Below are 26186 nucleotides of genomic sequence, written 5' to 3' on the forward strand. Positions count from 1 at the left end.
CAAAGAGTACAATATAAAACGTGCTGTCCCTTTTTATATGCAGGTGGTGCCATCATTACACTTGGTGCCCATCTGGTAGCTTGTCTATAAAAGATATGTAGCCTCTGTTTATTGCGATTGTATTCATAATTTCCCCAAAACTGGTCAAATTTATTTCATTTGTACAGTCTCATTAAATGAATACAGAGGATTTCTAAATACACCAAAAGTGAATACTAAGCCTGTGACTCCAGTCGTCTCAGACACCATCAGGAGCACAAATTCCATCCAGATGGGTTGTCACTTTAACAGATTGGGTTACATTTTATGGGAACTACTGGGGTCACAGATTCCAATAGGCCATACGGCTACAGTATGTAAGTAACACACTGGTGTTACTATACTTGGCTTTCAAAACAAGGCACAGGGCTGGCCCTGTCACGCTGAGGCCCTTTCATTTGTGATACATTGACAGATCAGCTGCTTGATGTGCTTTGGCTTCATCAGTATATATTAGTATTTATATAAACTAGACAGCCTACCAGGCCAGTAACGATGTAAATCAGGAACAATGTAAGGTTGGAATCTATGCCCCAATCGGTTTTACTATAGGTTAGGTTACCCATTGTACTTGTTGTCAGGTACTCGCTGAGTCGATGCACTCATCAGAGTGCCAACGCCAGTGTGGTACGTGTGTGGTTACCACAATTATAAACCTTCCCTGGCCAACTCAATGATGCAAGTCGGGAACAATGCAAGTTGGGAATGCATGCATGCACCGTTTATGCGATACCTATTTTACTGGTTGTACTTGCCAGATTATACCCGTGCAACCGTTCCCACAGTACCCAGTGCGGTAACCACTACCATACGACCAATCAACTAAATATGTCTGGACTATCAATTGGACTTTAGGTTATGTTATGTTGTACTGTAACATCACGTTTGTCCTAGTGATGACAACATGCCACACTATTTCTCAATGTGTTCATTGTCCAAACATGTATCTCCATATAGCCTGCCACTGTGGCTACACCATAATGCCATCACAACAGTCCTTTTCTATCACTGTTATGATCCTTGGGTCATAATTTGAATTTCCCTGTGTGGGGTTGCCCTGTGCATTTCTTTCTTCCCTTATTGGTTTGGCACCCAACACCTCACAACATTGTCATCAGCTCATCACATGATCCAGATAGACGGAAGGAGGTACCACATGTCCCTAGGAGATCTGCACTCTACTGAGTGCATGCTTTAGTTTGCATGTTCAGCAAAGTACAGGATTTACACCAGTAGATGTCACTGCCTACTGCTCCTGACTTACTCCAGTTTTAATTGTATGACTGATAAGCATAATGGAGACTCTCTCTTACACACACACACACAGTCAAACCCACACACACAGAGAAAGAGAGAGGTGTGTGCGTGTGCGTGTGCACGCATACATCAGTCATACAAGCAAAGGCAAAATAATAAAATGCTGACATACCAGCGTGCCACCAGTATCCCTGTTTCAGCAGCATGGCTGCCCTGAAGCCTGACACTCCATAGACAGAGAGAGGGGGTAAGGGGAGGGAGAGGAGTGGGAGAGAGAAAGCAAGCAGATGGGGTGGGCATTCTCTCATTCTAACTGCAGGATCTGCCTTGCTGAGGGGCTCCAGTACTTCAACTCTGTGAAGGTAAGTGGGAGGCTGTTTCTCTCTCGCTTAGTTTAGAGTGATACAACTTATAGAGGATGACCTATTCTTTAATCTCTCCCCCAGGGTTATATGTTTGGGGAGGTGATTGCTTTGCCAAATGCACCCCTGTGAGAGTGCAGTTTGTGTGTGGGGAGGGTGTGAGCTTGCCCTGGACAACGTGTTTGGTTAAATGAGAAGTCGGTGAACTTTTGTCTTCAACTCTTTACTTGACCAAATTACTTTATTATTCAGATGATGTTGATTTCATGTAGAATTGTTGCCGGGTTGTGTAGTGTAGACATTGGTGCCTGTGGATCAAATATCATGGTTTGGGTCTGACAGCTGTCAGGTTAAATTACTACTATACTTCTATAAATGACTTTATAGTGGGGTCTTGAATTACAATAATTTCAATGCCTTTGTTGCTGTAGCTGTATTATACAGAGTGACAATAACCACTGAACCTTCTCCCAATGGTAGATTCCACATGGTCCACATAGTCTAAACTGAAATTCAAATGGAGCTATTTAGTTGGTATGCATAGGGTTAAGTCATCTCACCACTGCTTTGCAGTTGATTCCTCACATGGGGCTTTAGTGATGTTGTCGGGGGTAGTATTTTCACTCTAAATTAAGATACTGGACCACCTGGCATTTGTATAGTTATGCTGTGGGATCAAGTCCAATTTTGCAGGCATTTTGTCACACAGGCTGTATCACCAAAAGTCTGTAATTCTCTACGAGATAATACAATGGATTGACTTAGTTATAGTGTGGCTATAAGGTGGAGTGAATGAAGTTTGTGAGAATAAAGTTACTATTTTCTTATTATTATACGCACTCTGTGAACATTTCCATTTCAAGTATGGTCTGTGCTTCCATTTTCTTGTCAATTATATTTCTGACAACAATGAATTGCACACCATTGTAAAAGTAGCACCATCACAAAACCCTCAAACACGTCAAATCGATATCATCAGCAATCCTTGTCAATTTGCTGAAATTAATTTCTCTTTTTGAAGCTCTGTCTCGTTTTTCCATGGGGGTAACCATCTGAACTCAAGTTGTTCTTAGGCTTCAAATGGTGTTCCATTGCATGGTGGAGTGTGCGCAACCCAAGCCAAGATGATTTACACCACTGAAAGTAGCTGACTTGTGAAGCTAAAATTAAGCTGGGAGGGAATTTTTCACTCAGGCGGTAAGACCCAGAGATGGCGACCTGCAAATGGCGTGAAAACTTTTGACATGTCAAGTTGTTCAGGGGTGACTCACTGTTTGTGTTTGGAAACGTTGGTCTCCTTATTTTATAGAACTGATCTTCAGATGTGATTTGAAACTAAAATTATTATTCTTAGGTTCTTTCTTCTTAAGTTAATTAAGTCCAGTATAGTGTCATATCATAGAATATCAGATACCTGACTTGCATCACGAGTCACGACTGCATTGTGTGCGTCATTAAAGGCATAAAAGATAGTAGGCAAGAAAGTGAAACAGCTTAAATACCTGGGTAGTGGGTACCCTGTGTAACGCCCGAGATTCAAACTCTGGCCTCCCGCATTAGTCCAACATCTTAACCACTAGACCGAAGGGATATCCCTCTGGACTGGGGGAGATATTACTTTTGAGGCTCTGAGCCACTCTGCTATACCTGCATGGGTCAACTTGATAATGTGCTGTGTATATATTCACTACACTCTGTCTTTGATTTGAATCTGGCTTTAGACCAGTGTATCTTTGAATAGTTTTTATTTCTACAATAGGCCCTTCTTCACCAGAGATATGATCCCACAATGGAATTTATAGGAACAGCAGTGCAGCACACACTTGCAAGTTAAGGTTTTGAATACTTTGGTGAGTGTGACTATGACAAAACCCCATGCCCACATATATTTTCCCAGTGTTTTACTATGCACCTGCTCAAGGAATTCAACAAAAGGGGAGACATAACATTTAGTTAAAAGGAGGGCTGTTAGATAAGATGACACCTAAAGGTTCTGACCTTTTAGGTACATTTCAATTCTAATTATTGATAACACTGCATGGCTGAATTTCACACCACACAAACAAAACTCTAATTCTACTATCACAACGGTGTTAATGAAAATAACTCTTGGCGAACTCCACATTCACAAATAAGTTTGAAATTGTAGGCCCTCTGATTCCCAGAAAAGTGTTGGTCATTATAATGTATTACTTTATTTGTGCTTCATTCTTCAAAACCTGCTCATGAGATATAAGAACAATACATTAAATCAATAAGAAAAAATATATCTCTGCTGTTTGGAAGAAACCACCTAACACCAAAATGTTCATTTTTCAGGAAATGAAAAAACATCCAGCTCAAGACAAGAGTTGTTTTTTGTCAAAGCGCCTTTTAATACATTTCTTTGGTTCAATATTTTTTGAACACACACAGACCTAGGGTGTCCAATAGCAGTGAACAATAATTTATGAAGAAATGCTGGAGTTAGGAGGTTTTCACCAAAGCACTTTTTAATACTTTCCATTCATTCAATATTTTTTAACCAACACACAGACATAAAGGGTGTTCAATAGCATTGGTTTATGGAAAAATGGAGTTAAGTGGTTTCTTCCGGACAGCATTATAAATTATGAAGAATACACAAAATACACCGTTAATGTCTTATTAACTGTATGTTAGTATTAGTATTTGTATTCTGAACGGTGAGACGTCTGTCAAAATAAGGAAAATCCGCCTGGAAACAAATGTCATGGGCCAGCTGGCTGCTCCTGCTCTCCCATTTTGTTTTGGTTCACACAGAAACCCAGTAGGGAGTTGTATGTACATATACATTAATACATTCACCAACTTCACCCACTGTAAAATCTTGAACCTTAAAATAACTCAGAGAGTGTACTCTTTGTCCAATTCATTACATTTGTACACTCTGATTTACATAGGTAAAGTAACCATTGATGGTTTTACAGTGCATCCAGTTCAGATTAGGGCATGAAAATAAAATGTGCCATTTTGCTTTTCAGCCACTGATGTTTCACTCTTTGAATTGATTGATTGACTGAATAATTTAATAGTAACAAAATGTAAACAACACAGTTACAGTAAAACACTAACACAAAAAGTATTGGACTTGTTTCCATTGTGGTCCTCTTTTAATAAAGTTTAGTTGATATTTATTAATTAAATAGTATTGTCTTCTAAGTTGTAGTCAGGCCCCAACACTGTCAGGCCACAATGGACAACAGAGTGGCCTAAAATAATAATAATGAATTGCATTTTTATAGCGCTTTTCCAAGTGCTCAAAGCGCATTACAATGGTTCATTCATTCATACATTGGGAGGCCTAGCTCCTACATGTAAAGAGAGATAAATGGACACATACATTTGACGCTGCACAATGTCAACCCACTAACCCAGTCATGTGTCCTGTTGATGTGTCATTACGAAGGACTCTGGATGACATGAAAATGTAATTATTTTATTATTATATTTGCATTGTATGTTCACTGGTTTGTCTTTAACTGACAATTGAAGCCATTGGTACATATTGTCTCAACATGTATTCTCAGGTAGGAAGTCATAAAACCGTCTTAGTCAGTGTATTTATATAAACAACAGCCTCAGCTCAAAGGCTCAGAAGGCTCAAAGGCGTGCAAGGCGGTGCTGTCAAATTACAGGACCCTTGTTTGGATGAGGCCCCAGGGGGCAACTACATCTTAAATCAGGTCTGCACTCATTTTATGATCCTTAAAGTAATTAAAAAGATAAATTAACCATAATTATGAGGAGGCAGTCATTGTATGGTCAACATCCTATACACTAACAAAACAAAAATATTGGAATAGGCCTAATATTATTTTAGCTTTAGCTTTAACTTTATAGACACGTTTTGATGAAAGGCAGCATTGGGTCAGGAGGTTGCTTCCCGGTTCGATCCTGGCTCCTCCCGGCTGCGTGTCGAAGTGTCCTTAAACAAGACCATTGTAATCCCTAAATGCTCCCAATGAGCAAGTTTGTGCCTGGCATGGTGCCCACTGTAAAGCACTTTGGAGAAAGGTGCTTTATAAATGCATAATGCATTTACCATTTATAATATTTTGTTGCACTGTAGTGATCCATTTTCTAGTTTAGATTGGTACCTACTATTAAGATGTTTAGTACAGCATACTGTATAGTAGTATATCCATTCTATATGTACTCCGTCTTACTCAACACTCAGCTGTTAGATCCAATGTTTTGTTTGAGTCATTAACATTACACCGTTGAGAGGTTGATAATCGGATAACACGGTCTGTGATTTTAATTATAGATCATGCACACATAATATACACTGTGTGGCTGAATTTCACACTCACAACCAAAACTCTTCTTTCTAGTGGAATGGAAAGTCTCACTCCACTTGCACAGTAGAGTTTAGTAACTACTATTACTTTATTTGTTTGGTGTTCTTCAACAAATACTTCTTAAGTGCTTTATTGATGTCTCTGGTGAAAGGTCTGTCAATCACCAGACATGTGTACAGTGAGACTGGAAGCTAAATGCAGAAAATATTTGAAAAGGCATATGGAAAAAAATGTCATGGGCCAGCTGGAGGTGGCAGGTGGCAGTCACCCTGCTCCTGCTCTCCCATTTTGTTTGGGTTCACACAGAAACCCAGCAGGGAGTTGTATGGACAGATATACATTCACCAACTTCACATGCCCTATTATTCCAGAGCAGGCTGTGGCAATGTGTGGCATTGTAAATTCAACATAATTATTAAATGTGATTTTCTTTTTGCTTGTCGGACAATTATGTTTCACTCTTTAATAAGGATTTGTTTTTAGTTTATAATTAGCCTAGAGGAATTTGTACAGTATCTTAGTCTTCAGATTTGTCAGGCCTCAATGCTGCCTACTGTATATGGACAGCAGAGCCTAAATTTGAGACATGACCACGCATTAGTCACACGGATGCATTCTTTAGTAAGAAACTGGATCCCATCCTACTCATAAAACCATGGCAAAACCTGTCAACTTAAAATATATATGAATTGGCACAATATGAATCTCACTGGGTACAGTCTGTGTGCTGTTACATGAAAACTAACGTAGCCTAATTCCAGATTTGTGCTGTAAAACTAAATGTTCGCTCATGGTACACATTGTCTCAGCTTGTGCTCTCAGGTAGCTGGTGATAAAACAGCCTTAGTCAACGTATTAACATAAACAACAGCCTCAGCTCAAAGGCTCAAAGGCTTGCAAGGTGGTGCTGTCAAATTATAGGATAGTGTTTCGATGAGGCACCGCCGCACCACACCAGGGTGTAACTATCTAACTATGTCTTAAATCAGGCATTTTCTCCATTATTCTGCACTTCATTTACGATTTTTAAAGTAATTAAAAAGATTAATAAATTGTTATAAGGAGGCAATTACTCTAATTTTTGATTTATCTACACATTTTGAAGATTGAAGATCATTGTGCACAGACATCAGTCTATCTGATAAAGTAGTTGATAGTCATTGTATCACAGGTATAAATTATGCTTATATAGATGAGTGATTCACCGCTCTAAAATCTCTGTACTTCTTGGTTCAAATACTCTCCATCTTGCTTGACAATCGGCTGTTTGCTACTGTGTTTGTGTCATACCTTTACACATTAGAACAGCGTTTCCCAAACAGTGGGTTGGTAGTACATGTTTGGGACACCCTGGGGACCCTCACATGGTAACTCTGCCATTTCTCAAAGATTTTTTCCAAAATTAATCAAAGCACAGTACAGTACAGAGCACACTCGGCACAGTACACTACAATACAGTACAAAGCACAGTACAGTACAGTAACTATAACAACAAATGTATAGTTGCACCGCTCAGTTCATACAGGTGTGATTTTATTTATCTGCTGACTATGCATGTTTTATTTTGTTAATGCCAAGATGACTGATGGTCAGAATAACATGGGCTGAGATTTTAATAATAGATAAATAGATAGATTTTTTACAGACAGAAAGCTCGTTTTCCACGACAATATTTGTACCAAAATGCATTGTAATCACAATGGTAATAATCACAACATAAGGTGTGTGTGTGTGTGTGTGTGTGTGTGTGTGTGTGTGTGTGTGTGTGTGTGTGTGTGTGTGTGTGTGTGTGTGTGTGTGTGTGTGTGTGTGTGTGTGTGTGTGTGTGTGTGTGTGTGTGTGTGTGTGTGTGTGTCCTCAAATAAAGTTTGACTGTGTAATATGATCAGGGGATACAAACCACACAAGTGTTACCTTGACAGGAACAAGGTTAGAAACACCAATGCATTGCATTACAGAAGCATTCAACACACAGAAGTTGTATTGTTTGCAATGCAATACAACTAAAATAAAACAAAATCACATTTACTTCTATCCACCAGACACAATACAATAAAACCATTGATGTTGAGTAGATGAGGTGGATTACCATGGCAGTCCTTGATGACATCATACCACTAGATTAGCCAAATGAAAGAATGTTCCATGACTTTAACCTAAATGGATTCTCTTCTTTTGCCAAGTTTGAATGGAATTTGGACTGAACATGAAAATACGTGAGCCTAAACCTGATAGGTCTATTATTCATACAGCCTGTCTCCCTGTCATCAGTTTTGCCCTGAGGTATACGAATGCTATTGTTGTGGTATTTCCTGTTCTGAGCAGACCAGGCTTTGCATAGAAAAGTGTCTTGAGTATTCTTGTTTCTCGTCTCCTCTCCTCTCTCTATTTGTAATTCTAAACCCCTAGCTCACCATACTTCAACTAAGAATAGCAAAGAACTTATGCTCTGTAGCTCTCATTTGCTTTCTTCAATCCTTCCCCTATTTGCCTGTCCCCTTTAATGACATATCAGTGGGTGGCTATTCATTTTCATTCTCAGATTTTAAGATTCAAAATAGTACTTATTACAACCTGGAATATATTGCAGTATATTGATATGGGCTCTGCTCTCTCTTTATCAGTGGAAAAGATGCTATTATCATTGGATTATTCTAGTAACTCTGAATGGGGAAAGTGAAATACATGAAATAAAGGCCTGTGGCCACCACAAATTTTGCACAATTTTGAATGACTAAGAATGTGCACTTTGCACTTTAGAAGACCAGTATAAAACAGAAGTCAATATAGAGCCTGCCTCCTTGCTCGAGATAAATTGTCCTTCAGGTCAAAATTTGTGTCAGATCCTGTGTCTAGGTTGAAAATGAAAAGAAAGAAAAAGCACATTTAATGTTGTTGGAGTCATACCATCCTAAGTAACAAACCCTTTCCCTTTCCTTCCCTTCCACAGTGCCCTCCCCCCAGGGTTGAGTGGTGTGCGTGTGAGTGAGTGTGTGCATGTGAGACAGACCCCCAGCAGCCATGTCAGACCCCAGGGACATCGATGAGGATGCCATCCTCAAGGGCCTCAGCGCTGCAGAGTTGGATCAGCTGGAGTATGATCTCCAGGAGCTGGACCCCGAGGTATTGAGAATTTAGTTTTAATATTATATGTGTGTGCACACAATGAGTTTGAATTCCTACAGTACATCTCTAGTGCTACAAACTGCCAAATCAAATCAGTGTGTGTCAAATCAACGATTCACCTCTCTCTGCTGTCTTAAGGATGTATACAGTACTTTTGTCATTGTGATTTTTGGTGATGATGATAATTAAGATGATGATGATGCATAATAGAGGGTATGCGCATGACAACATCATCATCCCTGGAAGTTATGCAGAAACACATACTGAGTGGCAAAAAATTACTTCTGGCCTTGACAGCCCATATACATCCAAAACAGAAAAGTCCTATCTGATTGCATAAAACGACTTTAAACAACATTAAATTCACTTTGCCACTCGATCTTCCATTCACTTTATGCATGCGCATACCCTCTATTTATTTATTTCTGACCCCCTCTTCTCCCAGAATGCTATGCTGCCAGCTGGTTATCGACAGCGTGACCAGACCAAGAAGAGTGCCACCGGACCGTATGACCGTGATGCCCTGATGGATCACCTGGAGAAGACAGCCATGGAGATTGAAGACAAAGAGGAGCTGGTGCCTTTCACTGGGCAAAAGAAAGGTAAGGCTGCAGAACATGAAACAATTATCTTAACAAGCGTTCACTTGAAAGACCTTTTACGCAAGGCGGATGATTTGTTGCCAACTTGCCATCCAGTGTGTATAAAAAGTGTGCAGAGGATGTCACTCTCAAGGGGCTCCCTCTGAGGAGCTACCTGAGATTTGCATCTCTGGGGGCAAGTTGTATAGTGGATCAATGTATCTATAAAGTCAAATTATATTTTGAGAACAGCCATGTTTTAGGTAAGATTTCAATCTGGTTGGGTAATTGAGGAGTTTCATGTCTGTTGGTAGGGCATTACACATTTTTGTGTCAGTAGGCTATAATAATGCATTTTCCCTCATGTTTGTGCAGAATTTAGTGGGACAAGGTCCGGGGAGCTCCCTCTGGCTCTGCCGGTTATAGGCGTCTTTCACACTAAAGACGCACCTGCAATTTGTCCTAGACCTGTAGCGCAGGTTGGGGTCCCCACATGGGGGTTGTGACTCGTGGTGGGACACTGACTTGTTACAATTACAAACCCCTATAGAGCGTCGCAGTCACGCCCCCTCGAGAGACCCGGAAAAGAAATCGCCGTTCATTTTCCTCAAAGACTTTTCAGAAAGTATTTATTTAAAGACGTTTATGCCGCGGACAAAGCCAACTCTTGTCGTGACAAATCATGACAATAAACACAAGGTTAGGGGCCAAACAAATAATTAGAAAGTAGAAAAAAACGGCAGGTTACAACACTTTTTTTGTTGTTTTTCTTCTTATAAATTATTCGATCGGCCCAAAACATTGTGTTCATTGTCATGATTTGTCACGATCCGAGTTGGCTTTGTCCGCGGCGTAACCGTCTTTAAATAAATACTTTAGGAAAAACCTATGGAGAAAATGAATGGAGAATAATTTCCTGGGCCACTCGTTGTTCTGAAAGGGGGAGGGACTGCGACGCTATAGGCTTAATACATTACATGTGCGGACAAATGAGTACCAAACATGCATGTTTATGTGCATAAAATGATCTCCAGGGTTAGGTTGGTGTCTCGAGTCAATATGGCAGCATTATTTTGGGGTTGTGGGCTGAAAAGTTTGGGAACCCATGCTGTAACTCCGAGTCATCCGTCCGTGAACAGGAACAAATTTGCAGTTACATGCATGCTCATGTCATTAACATATTAAGAAAACTAACTGATAACGGCTATCCATTGTTTTGATGCATAATGCTTGCTTACAGCTTGAAAGAACGGAGGTTTGTGTTAGCGAGCCTTTAAGCTCGTCTTTTCCTCTTTACTATTCTATACTATTCGTGTTACAACTCGAACAGCGCAACGTTCGGCACAGCAACTTGTTCGCTTTAGTTCGCTCTGTGTCTCTCATTGCTCAAGTTCGCTTGAGACGGCGCGCCTCTGTCGTCACATGGACTCTAACTAACTATAGGGCGAACGTCCCGCCCACCTGGGGAGGAAAATGTAGTTTGCGTATTTTCCAGGTTTGGTGTGATAGGTGTGATTTCTTTTACTTTAAAAAATAATAAAAAGATTAAAGACAAAACCCAATTGAAGTCTATTAGAGATATATATACAGTAGATTACAAATATTTTGTGGAAAACTCCAATGGAACTACAAGCAAATGAGCACATAGTATGCACACTGACTTCACAGTTTTAAACAATTTGTTTCATTGTCCAGTCTTTCATTGAATAGTCTCTATTCAGCGTTAGACTTTTCAACTTCTCATTCAAGCTTGTTGGGATTTGGAGCCAATACAAGTGTAGTATAGCATATCCTCAGATTTATTATAATGACATTATGGATCACATTCATATATTTTCTTTCCCACGATTTTGCAACCCAGTTTTTTCACCCAGTGCCAATTATCTAATGTAATCCTGGGTGCTACACTTCCTCTGCCAACCTGGGGGGGGGGGCAGCGGACTGACCTCATGCCTCCTTCTATGCATGAGGAGTCCAAGCTGCTTCTTTTCACCTGACAGGGGGGAATTTACCTGGCCGGACGTAGCGTGTGGAAGGAACACGTTATTCCGACCAGTTCCTTTCCCCTCCATCAGGCGCCCCGGCTGGCCAGGGGGAGGTAGTTTTAGAGACCAGGATTACTGCATGTTTTTGTGAGGGTACCTACCCTAGGGGACATGGGAGGAACATGCAAACTCCACACAGAAAGGCCCTTTCGCCAACCCCACCTCGGGTGTGGGGAACACGCCCACATCGTCCCCAGTGGGAATCGAAACCAGGACCTTCTAGCTGTGAGGCAACAGCACTACCGACTGTGCCACCGTGCCCCAATCACATTCATATTGATCCATAATTTTACCCCTAGTATCTTATGTGCTTGATTCATGTAAAGGAGATCAGTCTATGCGACTGATCTCCTTTACACCAGTAATGTTTGCTAAATTGCTCCCCAGATCTCGCTGAAGATCGGACATACTTTATGCTCTTTAAGCATGCTAGCTCAGCCTTGTTAAATGACTGGAAAGACTCTAGGCAGCTCCAAGGTACATAATAGTACTCTGTAATGCACCACTGCACAGCAGTGCTTACTTTAAGTTACAGGTCTGTGTGGGGTTTCTGCGGCTCATTACTTCTTCTGGGTTCTGCAGGTGCCATTTCCATTTCCATTGCATTTGCGTGGGTAGACACCTAAGTAGCCTATTTCTAGAGCATTGGCTTAAAATGTGTTTGGTTCGACTGTGCAAAAAAATGGTATGTTGTTTTAAAAGTCAGTTTGTGTTTCTAGTGAGTTATGCATTAATGATGAATATTAAAATGTAAATGAATAATAAAACAACAGTGGAAAGTAGACTTTATATGTTAGCTCACATCCCTCAAAAGCCCAGTTTAGTGTTTTAGGAAACATGATCTGTCTTTTTTACAAAACAAAGAAAAGGCCTAGGCTTTGGAACATGTTTTTTGATCGATCAATTATTTAATTCTTATATAAACCAAACGCTGAAAACAGTTTTATTGAGCAATTACCTTCCATCTCTTGATTACCCCCCCCCCCCTCTCTCTCTCTCTCTCTCTCTGTTTCCACCCTCTTCATGTTGTTAACTTTCTCTCAAACATGTATTTCTATTGGTATCCAGGTAAGGCCTTTAAACCCAAGGCTGGAGCAGGCCAGATCCCCCAGAGTGAGCAGATCACCTTGGAGCCTGAGCTGGAGGAGGCTCTGAAGAATGCCACCGATGCTGAGATGTGTGATATTGCAGGTTAATACATCCACATTTTATACACACTTGATTCCATACATGCATGCAGTATTACCTATTAAGACCTGAGACCGTTCTACAAATACCTTCTAAATCAGTTGTTCTCACAAAGTATTTTCTAAAATTCAAAAATACTAGATGTACAAGCTCGCAGCACTGCTTGAGGTGAGGCGCTATGAGCTTGTATATCTGTTATTTTTGAGTAAGGCTTGATAACAAAAGTCATTGTGATGTAAACCAATTTCCATTGTGATGCAACACTATATTTCCTATTATGTAGTGTCCTCATTCTGTCACCGTACATACTGACCATGTGTCACTAGTAGCAGGTCCTATTGTCACAACATGACATGCCATAGTGCAGTGAGGTCTATGTGTTTAATTATTGTGGCTCTGACCCACATAGTTCTATTATGTAGCTTTAATTTGTGTTACTGCTGCATTGTGTCGTCTAACTGGCACCTCAAGACATGCTAACAGACATGGACAGATTTCAAATATAGAGCATGGCATAGTTGGGGTCTAATTCTCCATGCTCAGCAACACAAAAATAAATATGCTTGGCCACGAGCCATTGAAGCTAAGGAGTGGAATGGGCGGGGCCCTGCACAGACTTATCTTTTTAAGCCAAACTAGAGGAAGTTACAGGAAGATAAATGAGTCATTCAATTTTCATTACACATTTCTTGAACTTTTTAAATCTTTTTTTAATCTTTCTGATTATTATTTATACTGTGGAAACCAGAAAGGCAACATTTTGGCTTCATTTATATTCATAGGAACTGATAAATAATGTGATCTAAACATGATCTATTTATAGCTCACTGTGAAATATATAATTCAGAATTGGGCTACAATAGATCTTGAGCTTGATCACATAATAATAAATTACCATTTAATTTTGTCTGTAGTCTCACCATTTAGTATCAACATTCTCCAATATCTCATAGAGCTTGATCACATAATAATAAATTACCATTTCATTTTGTCTGTAGTCTCACCATAGTATCAACATTCTCCAATATCTCATATGTCCAATTTATATTGATTTCCATTCATCCACTACAGAAGCCAATGGTTCCCAAACTGGGGGTCAGGGCCTCCAGGGGGTCCCCAAATTATTTTGGGAGGTCCCCAGATGATTTGTATAATTTGTTTTTTAAAGATTTGTGTATTGACAATTAATGTACACATTATCACTTTACAGAATTCCTCGCTCTTTTTTTTAAACAAGGCATAGGCCTACTGAAAATCAAAACAACCAGACAAGCCACCAAAAAAACAAAAAAAACATGCAACATTGTTTTCTCAAAAATAAACAAACCAACATACAGTATAAGTGTACACTTATACTGTATAAGTGAACACTTATACTGTATAAGTGTACACTTATACTGTGTACTGTATGCAGGGTATCTGCACATTTTGAAAGTTACAATGTAATGACTTTTAACCAAATTCAACAAATTGTCAAATATTTATTAGGTAAGAAAGATGCAAAGATCTACAAGCTCACAACGGCATTATGTGAGCTAGTATTTATTATGCTATTGTACAGCTAGTAGGCTATTGTAGTTTGGCTATATTTATCGGTGGAACCGAGTCAAACGGAATGTAATGCCTACAATTCCACATGCTTGTCAGGGTGGGGGTGTCCCCAGTTCAGATATGTGGGGGACGCGGCCAGAACAGTTTGGGAACCCTTGCATTGTGTCTCTTAACAGTGAGCTTCAGGGACCCCCTCAGATTCTTTTAGGATTTCCCAGTGTTTCCCAGGAAATACACATTTTTAATTAGTGGGCATATGAAAAACATAACGGCATTATTATTATTATTTCACTGTCAATCCTTTGCATGAAAGAGATGTGCTTGTAAAGTAAACCTGAACATTGACATTTTGTTCATGCAAGCAATGTATATAACGGGAAAACAAACTTCCTTTAACGTCCAAGTGGGGTAAGCAGACATCTGAAAAGGGAGAAGAGGAAAGTCGGGTAGCCAGTGCATCCAGCTAGCTAGATTATCCTGTCAGTGGACTCTCATGGAGGCCACCGTTTTAACCCTGGAGAGAGTCCAGTGGAGGATTAAACCGCAGCTAGCTTCTGTCTGTCTGTCTTTTGTTTGGGCTCTTTGGCAAAGCGACTAAGTGGGGATGGGATCACAATAGCCTGACTAGTCAGCTCCGTGGAGGCCAGAGAGAGGGTCACCATGGAGACCTAATTGGCTCTTTTTATTCATGGTATTAATACTTAAAAGTATTTTGTGTATTTTAGCTATCAGGGGTCTAGTTTGCACTAGTGTAGCTACCAAAGGTTATTCTCAGGGCGGAGCTGGATGATGTGACGCACACATCCCCCCCTCCCCCCCAGCAGGCAGCTGTCTCCCCTGTGTCACTCTCCTCACATAAGGCCCTTCCCTGCTCCAGGTCACAGGGCCGGGGGTTGGGGGGGGTGCTGTCACAGCAGGTGGTCTGTGACACAGTTTGGTTTTGAATGGCTGGCTGGCTGAAACATGACAGAACAGAGAGGCATTTAACATTGTGCCTCCTGCTGACTGTAAAGAGTACTGCCAAAGAAGTGTGAACTGTAAATAATATGAACTCAATAATTCGGCTGCGATTGGCCGAGCGTTGCATAATGTTTGTAGTAGCTAATTGGCTGTTGTTGGACTTAGAGGTGTTCCCTTTTGTATTATCATTTTTTTAAACATTTCACCCAGGCCACACCCACATGAATGCATGGCATTATGACGTCCTTGGGGACCCTGGACTATGAGTGATTAGGGCCAGTGACTGAGTGATATTCTGTCTCTAGGAGACTGCGTACAGTGCATAGTCAACAATATCCTTATCTGGTCAAGCAGACATAGTAGAACTATATAAAGGGGGAGGGTGTCTATTGTTCAAACAAACTCATAATGCCTGTGAATGTAGTTAACGGCTGAGCTACACCAGGCTTTTCAAAGAGTGTGTGCGCTTATACGCACAAATGCACACAGGCACTTTTAGATCCAGGCCTATTTTAAAGTCTGTGTGTAGGCGAGGCTTGCGTGTCTGCGTATTACGCATACACGCGCTTGGTGTAGCTCGGCCATCAGTCAAAATCAATGAATTGACTAAGCACAATAAGTACAATTTGTCAAGATGCCGTTAGTGAGGAAATAGGCTATGTCTTAAATTCACATAGTGATTCTGTATACTGACATGCATGTTGGCTCCAATTCCAGACATAGCCTACAAGCGACAATATGGAATTTAACAAAAATATTGGAGATTGTGTTTGCTTAAATTGTCATAAGAATTGTTTTCCTGTGCTTGCAGCTATCCTGGGCATGTATACCCTGATGAGCAACAAGCAGTACTACGATGCTCTGGGTTCCACTGGTGTGATCGCAAACACAGAAGGGATCAACAGTACGTAACCAATATTCACCCACTCTGCATAAATAAAACACCATTATTGTTATACGGGAACCAATTTGTACATGTCTTTATTAGATAAACGTATGAAACATTTGACATGTTGTTGTTTTTCCAGGTGTAGTAAAACCAGATCCATTCAAAATCTTCCCAGAGGAGCCACCTAACACCACCAATGTGGAGGACACCCTCGATAGGATTCACAATAATGACAGCAAGCTGACAGAGGTCAACCTTAACAACATCAAGGTCAGCTCACTGGGCACGCAATCATGCCATATCAGTATTATATACACTAGTGCTGCAGGTCCGTTGTCAGCGGTATAGGCTACTATGTACCGCACACTAGTACTTGTTATCAGAGTATTGTTGGAGGCCAGCCTATAACGTCAGTCACGCACCAACGTGGGAGAATCGAAATCTCTGGCGTAAAGGGACAGGGGCAGGCGGGCGGGCAGGCAGGCAGGCAACACAGACTTTGGGGATAGATAACACTTGCCATATAGCTACTGTAGTTTTGGGAAGAGGAGAGAAATGTAAATTATTTACAAATATTTAGACCATAATTTGGTTCATAATGTCACATTTGAACAATTGAATGAAAAGTAAATCTCCGCTAAACCTTTTTGTCTTTTTAGTTTTACCCAGGGGTCACGGCCGTGTTAGTCCAACGTCCCGTTAGCCTGACATATGTGGCCAATTAAGACCCGTGGCTTTGGTTATGGTACGCCACACAATGCACCCTATGTGATAATCAACAACGTCTAACACATTGATTAATGTCCCTTACTTCCGTAGGACATTCCCATCCCAACATTGAAAGAGATCTTTGAGGCGATGAAGGGGAACTCTCATGTAGAGTCTCTAAGCATTGCTGCAACCCGTAGCAATGACCCTGTGGCCTATGTGAGTGTAATCTCTAAATAATATAATATCTTTGAATAACAAGGGTTATTATGTTTCTGTTTGAGCAAGCTTGGTGCAATTCTCTTCATGTTTGGAATACAGTATATACAGTATAAAATACGTGTGTGTGTGTGTGTGTGTGTGTGTGTGTGTTCGCCAGGCTTGTGCCGAGATGCTGCAGGAGAACACTTGCCTGCAGAGTCTTAACATTGAGTCCAACTTCATCACCTCTGGGGGCGTTATGGCCATCATCAAAGCCGTGGCTAAAAATGCTACACTGGTGGAGCTCAAGATCGATAACCAGGTCAGAAACCATAACGAACTAAAAATGTGGTTATGTTGTACTGTACTATTCAAAGACGTAATTAACACAGGTACAACATTGTTAGTATAAATGGAGGCAGGTAGTATTTGTTGGGGGATGCCAAGGGTGTTACTCACATTTTTACTGTAGCCTAATCCTTAAGAAATAACAAAGGGTGCTTTACAGATTGATTTGACAAACTTAATGTTTGCAGTTAATCAATGTAGTAAATCAAATTTAGTATGAAGTCCTTTTTAAAAAGAAAAATAGCACTTTGTGCATTGTAAGGCATCATGATTATATTGAGCATTGACACATTGAAACATCTTTATAGCTTTATCAAGTGAAGTATTTGGGTGTGTGTTTATTTAGTGTGTGTTTATTTATTATAATAATAATAATATAATTATGATTATTATTTTCTTAGAACACTATACAAATGGTAGAGATTTGAGGATGTCTAGATTAATTACCTCATGATTTGCTTCCTCTTACAGAGTCAAAAGCTGGGAGACGCAGTAGAGATGGAGATTGCATCCATGTTGGAGAACAATTCCAGCATTCTTAAGTTTGGCTACCACTTCACCCAACAGGGTCCTCGTGCCAGGGCCGCCATGGCCATCACCAGAAACAATGACATGAGTAAGTATCAGGAGGAGCTACTCAACCACAAGGTGCTATGTACGAATGTCTGGCTGCCTTTCACAGCCCACTTACGGGATTATTCAGACACAATTTACAATACATATATTTCCTGTGCCAACACGCTGATTTAACATTTTTTCAGCGTATTTACACTATGTTGGAAACGATTTGCGTTCTCTGTCCAGTTTTGTAATACTTGTACACACGTTGTTCTTAATTATTCAAGAAAACATATACCACAGCTAATGGATGATAACATTCTCTATATGGCCTCTTTCTTTCCTCCTCATCCAGTTCGCCAGCAGAGAATAAGATGAGAGGAATAAAGAGCAACCAGACCCAAGCTCTCCTCTCAGTTCATCACCCTTGGAGCTTATGTGAGCAAAGGACCACCATTGACGGCCTCATGCTATCTTTTCAAAGGGGCGCAACAAACGTCATACTGACCCCTCATGTTTCCTCACAAGACTGGGTTGTTGTTGCATGCTACAATTTGTAGCATGCATTGTAGCCTACAAACCATAATGTATAATGTCAAAGCATTTAATTTCATTAACCACAGCCAGCTTTTGTAGACTGATGAATTCTTCATAAAGGCATGTATTAGGTCACAAGCAAAACAAAATGTGAAGTGTCTTTTTTTGTGCTTCTAGTGTGCACAATGGCAACATCCACCCCAACAAGTGATCGATTCATTCATGCTTTTTCAATGTGGTGCTATACACAGAATGTTTAAAAAAAAAAGAACTGTAAATACTTTAAATAAATATAAATATATATATGCTGTATATATATTTGTTGTTTTAAATGGGTGGCAATTTCAAGTTTGTCATTTCCACAGCTCACGTGAACATGAGGATTTTATAACCCAAATGCGGATATTTATTTACAAATGATGGTGCTACATGTAGCTACCGTTACAGTACCAGTTATTACACCAAAGGGGGTCGTGCTTATGTTATTGGTATTAGTGTTAGTTTTCAGGGAACGTAGGGCTGAGGGTAACATAGGCATGCTCCTGCACCAAATTACATTCATGTATTTTCGTCGATTAGAGCAAATCCTGATACTGTAGATCTGTTTTGTTAAAGCTCTCTACACACATCCTCATTGATATCCCTCCATTTATGAAGAAAAAGGAGGGGAAAAAGGATATGTTATCGTATGATAGTAGACATGTCCTTTTTATGGAGGATCCTGTCTCGTTCATAAATTCTGAATGATGAAGGTTCAGGTAATTATTTGTTTATACAGAATTAAAGAAATAAAGAAACTACACAACCCGTGAGTCTCCTGATCCTCAAACTTCCTACAAGCATTTGCCCTAGTTCTGTATCCCATTCTGGCCACGCTCTCCACCCACTCAGCCATGATGTATCCCATTCTGGCCATGGCAAATGTAACCTAGTCTTCAAAGCTTCAGTTACTCTGCTCCAAATATATTTACCAACTTTTATAGGGTTAGAAGGGGGAGGGGCGGTGGGCATTCAATGTGCAGCAAAGGAGATTTATGAGCCTTTATAGAAGCAGCTGCTAACCTCGTAGGAGTTCCAACGGGCAAGGGTGTGTGACTGCACTCCTTTTCAACAGACCTTTAATACATTTCTTGGTTTCTCTAAACTAAAGTGTTCAAATCAAGTGCATGGTTTAATCTCACTATAGCATAATGTCAACTTTGACAAGAGCACTGGTAATAAACAACACATTTCCCAAAGGTCACATTTATCAAACATGTTGGTGTTGGCTGTGATACTCACCATGGTGACATTTGGCACTGGAAGGCATGTTCTAATGATATAAGGTCAGTTTTAATGTAGCAAATCCTTTCCCCTTTGATCTTTGTTCCAGTTATATAGGCCTGCCCTACAGGTATATTTTTGCACTGTAATGCTGGGTGCAATGTGATGCGTTGTGTGATTGACATGTTGTATATTAGCAACCCAATCATAGTACCGTAAGAGCAGTATAATGCAGGGATACTCAAATAGATTTACCTGTGGGCCACATTACAAAAATGGCAAGGGGCCAGGGGCCAGTAGATAAAATTACGACATTAATGATACTTGATAACTTCTCTCTTTCAATTGCTTTATTTTCGCAAAATGTATCAAAGTACAATGTGCATGCACACAATATGTAAATAAATAAATGTGTTACATTTTCTTGCATAAACACAAAGAGCTGTTTCCATAACTGCACAAATTATTGCACATAACATGAGTAGCTGTTATAATAACATAATAACATAACATGAGTATAGCTCTTTGCCTGCCTGCCTGCCTGCCTGTCTGTCTGTCCGTCCACGAGTAGTTATTTGTCTGTCTGTCAATGAGTAGCTGTCTTACTGTCTGCCTGTCTATGAGTAGCTGTCTGCCTGCCTGTCTATGAGTAGCTGTCTGTCTGCCTGCCTGCCTGTCCAATTGTCCATGAGTAGCTGTCTGTCTGCCTGTCTGAGTAGCTGTCTGCCTGCCTGCCTAATTGTCCATGAGTAGCTGTCTGTCTGCCTGTCTATGAGTAGTTGTCTGCCTGCCTGCCTAATTGTCCATGAGTAGCTGTCTGTCTGCCTGTCTATGAGTAGCTGTCTGCCTTCCTGCCTGTCCAATTGTCCATGAGTAGCTGTCTGTCTGTCTATGAGTAGCTCTCTGCCTGCCTGCCCAATTGTCTATGAGTAGCTGTCTGTCTGTCTATGAGTAGCTGTCTGCCTTTCTGCCTGTCCAATTGTCCATGAGTAGCTGTCTGTCTGTCTATGAGTAGCTGTCTGCCTTCCTGCCTGTCCAATTGTCCATGAGTAGCTGTCTGCCTGCCTGTCCAATTCTCCATGAGTAGCTGTCTGTCTGCCTGTCTATGAGTAGCTGTCTGACTGCCTGCCTGTCCAATTCTCCATGAGTAGCTGTCTGTCTGTCTGCCTGTCTATGAGTAGCTGTCTGCCTGCCTGCCAGCCAGCAAGTTGGTTAACAGAAAATAAATTTTTATGGCTGAGTAAAATAAAATACAATAAACACAATTTGCCTGAAAATAGATTACCCAGCTATGACCTTTTTCATGAAAAAAAATGAGTAGTGATATGGCTGACTGAGTAATTACCATTTCCGCAATTTCCGCAATTTCCTGAATTTCCAACTATTAATGGCAGCTGGGTTTCATCATTCAAATAAAATAGAATTCTGTCCGTTTAGCTATAAAATTATGTCAGGGAATAGGGATACACAGTATATGTCTTTCATTTGCATTGCATCTCCCCCCCCCAAGCTTTTATTTTCGTTCGAGTAATAGTAAAACTCTAATAGTATTACTTATAATAATGTAATTAAAGATAACTTCATTCAGATTATTTCTTTTTATTTCATTTTCCAGATTTTTTTTTCTTCTTTTTTTTAGATTTTCATTGGTGGGCCAGTCATAATGGTCCCGCGGGCCTGATGTGGCCCGCGGGCCTGAGGTTGAGTATCACTGATGTACTACACTACTTGCGTAATGTAGGCTACTATGGGAGGGGATGCATTATGTTAATCAGACCTTAACATAAAGTAAAAGTATGACACATAATAAAAACTTTCTTATTGCTTTTTTTTATTGCCTGTTCACAACCATTCGTCTCCACAAAACAAAATACACTTCCAGATATGGCACCATCAAACAATTTAATTTCGGTGTCATGTACCCTCAAATGGACCCTTTTTTTCCAGACATTTTGACAGATAAAACACTGCTGAATGTAATAATGTTAAGGTGTGGATGTTTAATAGCTTCTATTCACTATGAAGTTAACTGCTCAGGAGCTGCCTATTCTAGCATGCAGTGCCAGTAATGTAAAAGAAACAACAGTACAAACTGTTTACCTGTCAAAATGTCTGCTGTGAAAATGATCTACAGGCCTAATAGTGTCAGGGAGACACGTTTTTTTGAATGTCTTCAATACTAACCATGACAAGTCTTTACCCAGTCTATACCACCAGTGACAGTGTTATCCAATTCATACCAACTGCTGAATTAATATACTCACTAATAAACAAATGCATTAGATCAGCAGTGCATTCCGATCATCCCATTCATAGCCAGCAATGTCCAGATACAGCATTTCCATAGTTTTCCCGACATAAGTCAACATGGAAACATAATATCCATTTACATTATCCAATGGCCAGCAATCTGCAAGTATCTCATTTTACTGTGTGAGTTCTTAAGAGTAATGGCCTATTGAGTACAGGACAGAAAGTGGCAGAGATTGAACAGCACACCAAATATAGGCATATAGAGCAGGGCTCTGGGATGCAGCCATTGACATTCAGTGGTGGAGGGGTGTCAGTAATGTTAGATTATCCACCTTTGTCTGCACTCCTGTCTCCACACCTCTACAGGTATATTAAACTAAATAATCAGTCACAATGTCTCTTGCACTGTTTTATGCAGTATGTACAATTGTACGGTATACTCACATGTCTCATTCAGATGCGTAGGTATGACACTCATCACTTACTAGGACCACGTGATTAGCAAGTTACAAGTAGTGAATTGCATACTGTGCAATGCATCATGCATACATTTTCCAATCTGCCAAATACAAATAATCTAATTTAAGTGGGGGTATTTCAGTCAAACAGTGACTTTACGTTAAGTGCTATGAAATAGGATACAAACTATTTCACACAGACGTTGTGCTACCGGCAAGGTAAAACAAAGCGATATTCCAGAAACAATAACAAAACATATTATTTTAATGTTGCTACTCTTCCTCTGTAGTTGTCAGTCACTGGGGAAGAGGAGGTTGTTCCTCCTCATCTGAATCAAATTCCACATTTTCATCTTTAATCCACTGGCCACTCTTGTCTTGTATCCACCCATCACTAAGAAAAGCACAATGCAGGATAGAGTTAAGAAATAATCATAATGTGAATAAACTCAAAGATATTGTTCTGACATCTAGTGGGTTCAGTAGACAACTGCAGCATCATTCCTAATCAAGGGGCAGTTCAAGTAACACACACCAGAAATCAAGACATGGCTTTATGATAATCCACATACCTTGTTCTGATCAAATAACTGTTTTCTACAAAGGAAATTGCAAGTACTCATTGACAAGTCATCTATGATTAGAGACATCGCCAAACCTCAGTAAATCACACCCGAACTATATGTGTGGATGGACAGACTAGGTTTTGTATTTTGAGCTGAACTGCCTCTGTAAACTTCTTCATTACATATCTACCAAATACCTTTTCAGTTTGAGGTAGTGCTCCAACTCTTGTCTCCTCTGAGCTGTTAGAGGTTCTGCGTCTTGTACCACTCCTGGCTGAGATCCGTTTTTATGTTTGGATGGGTGTAAGTGCTTATTTGCTGGTGAAGACAAAACATGTAACACTATATAACATAATGAGGGCTTGATTGGTTTCAAATCAAGCATAAAAAGGCAACATCGCTAGACTATGCAGCCTCAATAAATACCTGGTGGTAATGTGTCTGCCTCTGTGGTTGTATGCTGTTCAGTTGCCATCAAGTTGGGACTGCTTCCTTTGGAGCCTGAGCCATTACTCACTGATCCTCTTTCAAACATTGCGCTTGAAATGTATAAGGAATATGTGTTAAAAGCTGTTTAACAGTTGAAAAATCACACCTGTGTGAAGTGAGGGGCACTCTTATCTTCATATAGCATCATGACGTAAAATAGACACTATGCCGAATGCACTATGACGTAAAATTCTCCATTCATTGTCAAAAATCAAAACTGTTCAAGCAGCTGAATATATCCAATTTTACCATCATTACCTGGGCTTTCTGTGACAACTGTTATATGGTACAGTCTTCAATAAAGCATGATGTGTAAGCTTCTTCGTCTGTGTTAATAAAGGGGCTGAACTGGATGGTTCCTGAAAACACATTAAAGACCTTTAAGAACTTTATGAAGATCTTGTTGCAGCAACAATTAAATAACACATTGACTCTTAGATACTTTATTATACGTCTAAGAGTCATTGTGATAGAGTTTACCAACCTGTCTGCTATCTTCCTCTTGGACATATTGTTCATGTTGCCTTTTTGTCATTTCATTCTTCAGGTCTGTTTTCTTGCCATAAAACCATTTTAATCCTGAAAAAATACATTATTAGGAAGCGTAGTGGTTTTCTTCCAAGTTATACTCCTTTAATGGACCATTTGCAGACTTGTGATATTAGTTAGGTAAGTTTAATGTAGCAGGTAGAAAGCATTACTTTTACTGTAAAAGTACAATTGTAGAGCTACAATTTTAGTAGTTTTGATAAACAAACACAACAGTTGGTGTAGCCTAAAATTTAGACTCTCGTGGATGTGTTTTATCGATTTTGATATATTCAATTTTCTTGTTAATTTCCCTGAGGGAATACTGGGTTGTATACTAATGTATTAGTCTGTAGTTTTCATAAAGAAATGTCTTAATCCAGTTTGTGGCCGATTCTGTCGAAAGTTCCCAATGGCAGTAGTGAGGGAGCGCATCCGGTGAAGGCCGGAATTACGTTAAATGTAGACGGGAAGTTAACGAAGGGGGGAAATGGCGTTCGGACTTCGGACACAGACGTTGAAATCTACGGACTAATACAGTGGGCCTCTTGACTTGGAGGGTAAGTCTGTCTGTATATTAGGCTACATTTGGTACATTTCTCCTGGCCACTCACTCTTCCTGGAAGATGGATGTTACAGTAGCCTACCTTCTAGATGCCGTTTCCCTTTCCTGTGTACTGTCAGCATATCTACTGTATCAAACACGGGCCGGTAGGAGCACACGAGACAAGTGTACCTGGAAGTAAATAAACATCGCTTTAAATGCGTAGATAATAATAATACGATTACGTGGCTTTAACAATATGGACTGGAGACTATTTTGGTTGGACCGGGCACCTTCCATTTTTCAACAGCGCAGCCTCGTCCTCTGGTATAAAATGAGACAGGAGATCCGCTACCCGTCGTTTCTAGAATCGATCAAAACACAACATTTGTTTGATTGGTGAGTTCTTAGTTAAGAGCTACTTGGCTAAAAGCTAACAAAGGACTCAGCTGAATAAAACAACCAACTTGAACCAAGTAAAAGGTGGGAGGAAAAGTACCTTCAGTATATTTAGCTGACTCTGGTCATCACCTTCCCTTTTAAAGGACATCACTACTACTATAATAGGCCTACTATTATAATAAACTGCAAACAATAACAGCCAGTGCCACTGTCCCACAGTGCTGTAAGTAAACAAACATATTCTTCCTCTTTTTCATGTTTCATGGCGGATGTCACCTTTATTTTGTGCATTACCGCCACCTACTGATCTGTTTCGTCAACCCGTTTGTCTCCATAAAGAATCACACCTGTGTGAAGTGAGGGGCGCTAATATATTAATGTCTAACTCATGTTGCTATTATTAGGTGTAATGGGGATGTAAAACAAATTCTGTTAGGGACAAGATGACGTACATTTTCCATTCATTGTCAATGGCGGTTTTAAAACATTACTGGCTAATACAAGACAACTTCAAGCATACATTCACAGTCAACAGGCAGTGGCAAATGTACAACTTTAATAGTACACTGTCCACACATGCACTGTACAGCCTTATGTGGCCAATAGCAGGAAAGGAACCCAGCTCCTGTTTCTGTAGCAGTTGTGAACAGGAAAAAATGCTTGAAAAATTAATGATGTCACTGGTGGTAGGTGTTTTTTTTAAAGTCAGCCCTCCTGAGACACAAAGTAGACAGAAATGGTACCATTTTCTCATGAGCATTGGTGAGGATCAATTATATGAAGATCGAAAAGGTTGAAAATGGGTGAAGTCATCCTTTAATAAAGAAACTTCTGGGACAAAGGACGTTTGGCTACCAGGGTTAATCCCCTCACAGAAGTTAGAACAGATGGTGGAGGTGAACAGAACACTGTCCCCCCCCCCCCCCCCTCCTCCCAGTGAGCTGTGGTGTTCCACAAGGAAGCATACTAGGGCCTTTACTGTTCTTATGTAAACGACATGACGTCAGCTTG

The 26186-nt window shown here is 40.2% G+C and overlaps 2 protein-coding genes across 3 annotated transcripts; one reads left to right on the forward strand and one right to left on the reverse strand.

Annotated features, from left to right (window-relative positions):
* The first annotated feature begins 1499 nt into the window (after positions 1 to 1499).
* tmod4 (tropomodulin 4 (muscle)) lies at positions 1500 to 19004 on the forward strand. Its single transcript, XM_080768517.1, has 10 exons — positions 1500 to 1658; positions 8931 to 9103; positions 9552 to 9708; positions 12801 to 12923; positions 16243 to 16335; positions 16460 to 16590; positions 17140 to 17247; positions 17408 to 17551; positions 18049 to 18193; positions 18491 to 19004. The coding sequence occupies exons 2-10, from the start codon at positions 9002 to 9004 to the stop codon at positions 18511 to 18513; spliced, it is 1026 nt and encodes a 341-aa protein (XP_080624643.1). The 5' UTR covers positions 1500 to 1658; positions 8931 to 9001; the 3' UTR covers positions 18514 to 19004.
* scnm1 (sodium channel modifier 1) lies at positions 18933 to 25562 on the reverse strand. 2 transcript variants are annotated; one of them, XM_080768519.1, is made up of 9 exons: positions 25273 to 25562; positions 25067 to 25137; positions 24877 to 24965; positions 24186 to 24280; positions 23960 to 24060; positions 23639 to 23751; positions 23410 to 23554; positions 21661 to 23040; positions 18933 to 20175 (listed from the first exon to the last, which is right to left on the reverse strand). In XM_080768519.1, the coding sequence occupies exons 1-8, from the start codon at positions 25321 to 25323 to the stop codon at positions 22944 to 22946; spliced, it is 762 nt and encodes a 253-aa protein (XP_080624645.1). In that variant the 5' UTR covers positions 25324 to 25562; the 3' UTR covers positions 18933 to 20175; positions 21661 to 22943. The 2 variants fall into 2 exon arrangements, with proteins under 2 accessions (XP_080624645.1, XP_080624646.1); XM_080768520.1 differs by having other exon boundaries at positions 23410 to 23530; positions 25273 to 25530.
* Positions 25563 to 26186: the final 624 nt, after the last annotated feature.

Source organism: Protomyctophum bolini, assembly GCF_963924005.1.
Source record: "Protomyctophum bolini genome assembly, chromosome: 7".
Classification (NCBI taxonomy): domain Eukaryota; kingdom Metazoa; phylum Chordata; class Actinopteri; order Myctophiformes; family Myctophidae; genus Protomyctophum; species Protomyctophum bolini.

Coding starts and splice junctions, on each gene's coding strand:
- tmod4 (XM_080768517.1), top strand. CDS start 9,002: ATGTCAGACCCCAGGGACATCGATGAGGATGCCATCCTCAAGGGCCTC. Junction 9,709..12,800: donor TTTCACTGGGCAAAAGAAAG/GTAAGGCTGCAG, acceptor ATTGGTATCCAG/GTAAGGCCTTTAAACCCAAG. Junction 18,194..18,490: donor CACCAGAAACAATGACATGA/GTAAGTATCAGG, acceptor CTCCTCATCCAG/TTCGCCAGCAGAGAATAAGA.
- scnm1 (XM_080768519.1), bottom strand. CDS start 25,323: ATGTCCTTTAAAAGGGAAGGTGATGACCAGAGTCAGCTAAATATACTG. Junction 24,966..25,066: donor GCGCTGTTGAAAAATGGAAG/GTGCCCGGTCCA, acceptor ATTTACTTCCAG/GTACACTTGTCTCGTGTGCT. Junction 24,061..24,185: donor AAGAGGAAGATAGCAGACAG/GTTGGTAAACTC, acceptor ATGTGTTTTCAG/GAACCATCCAGTTCAGCCCC.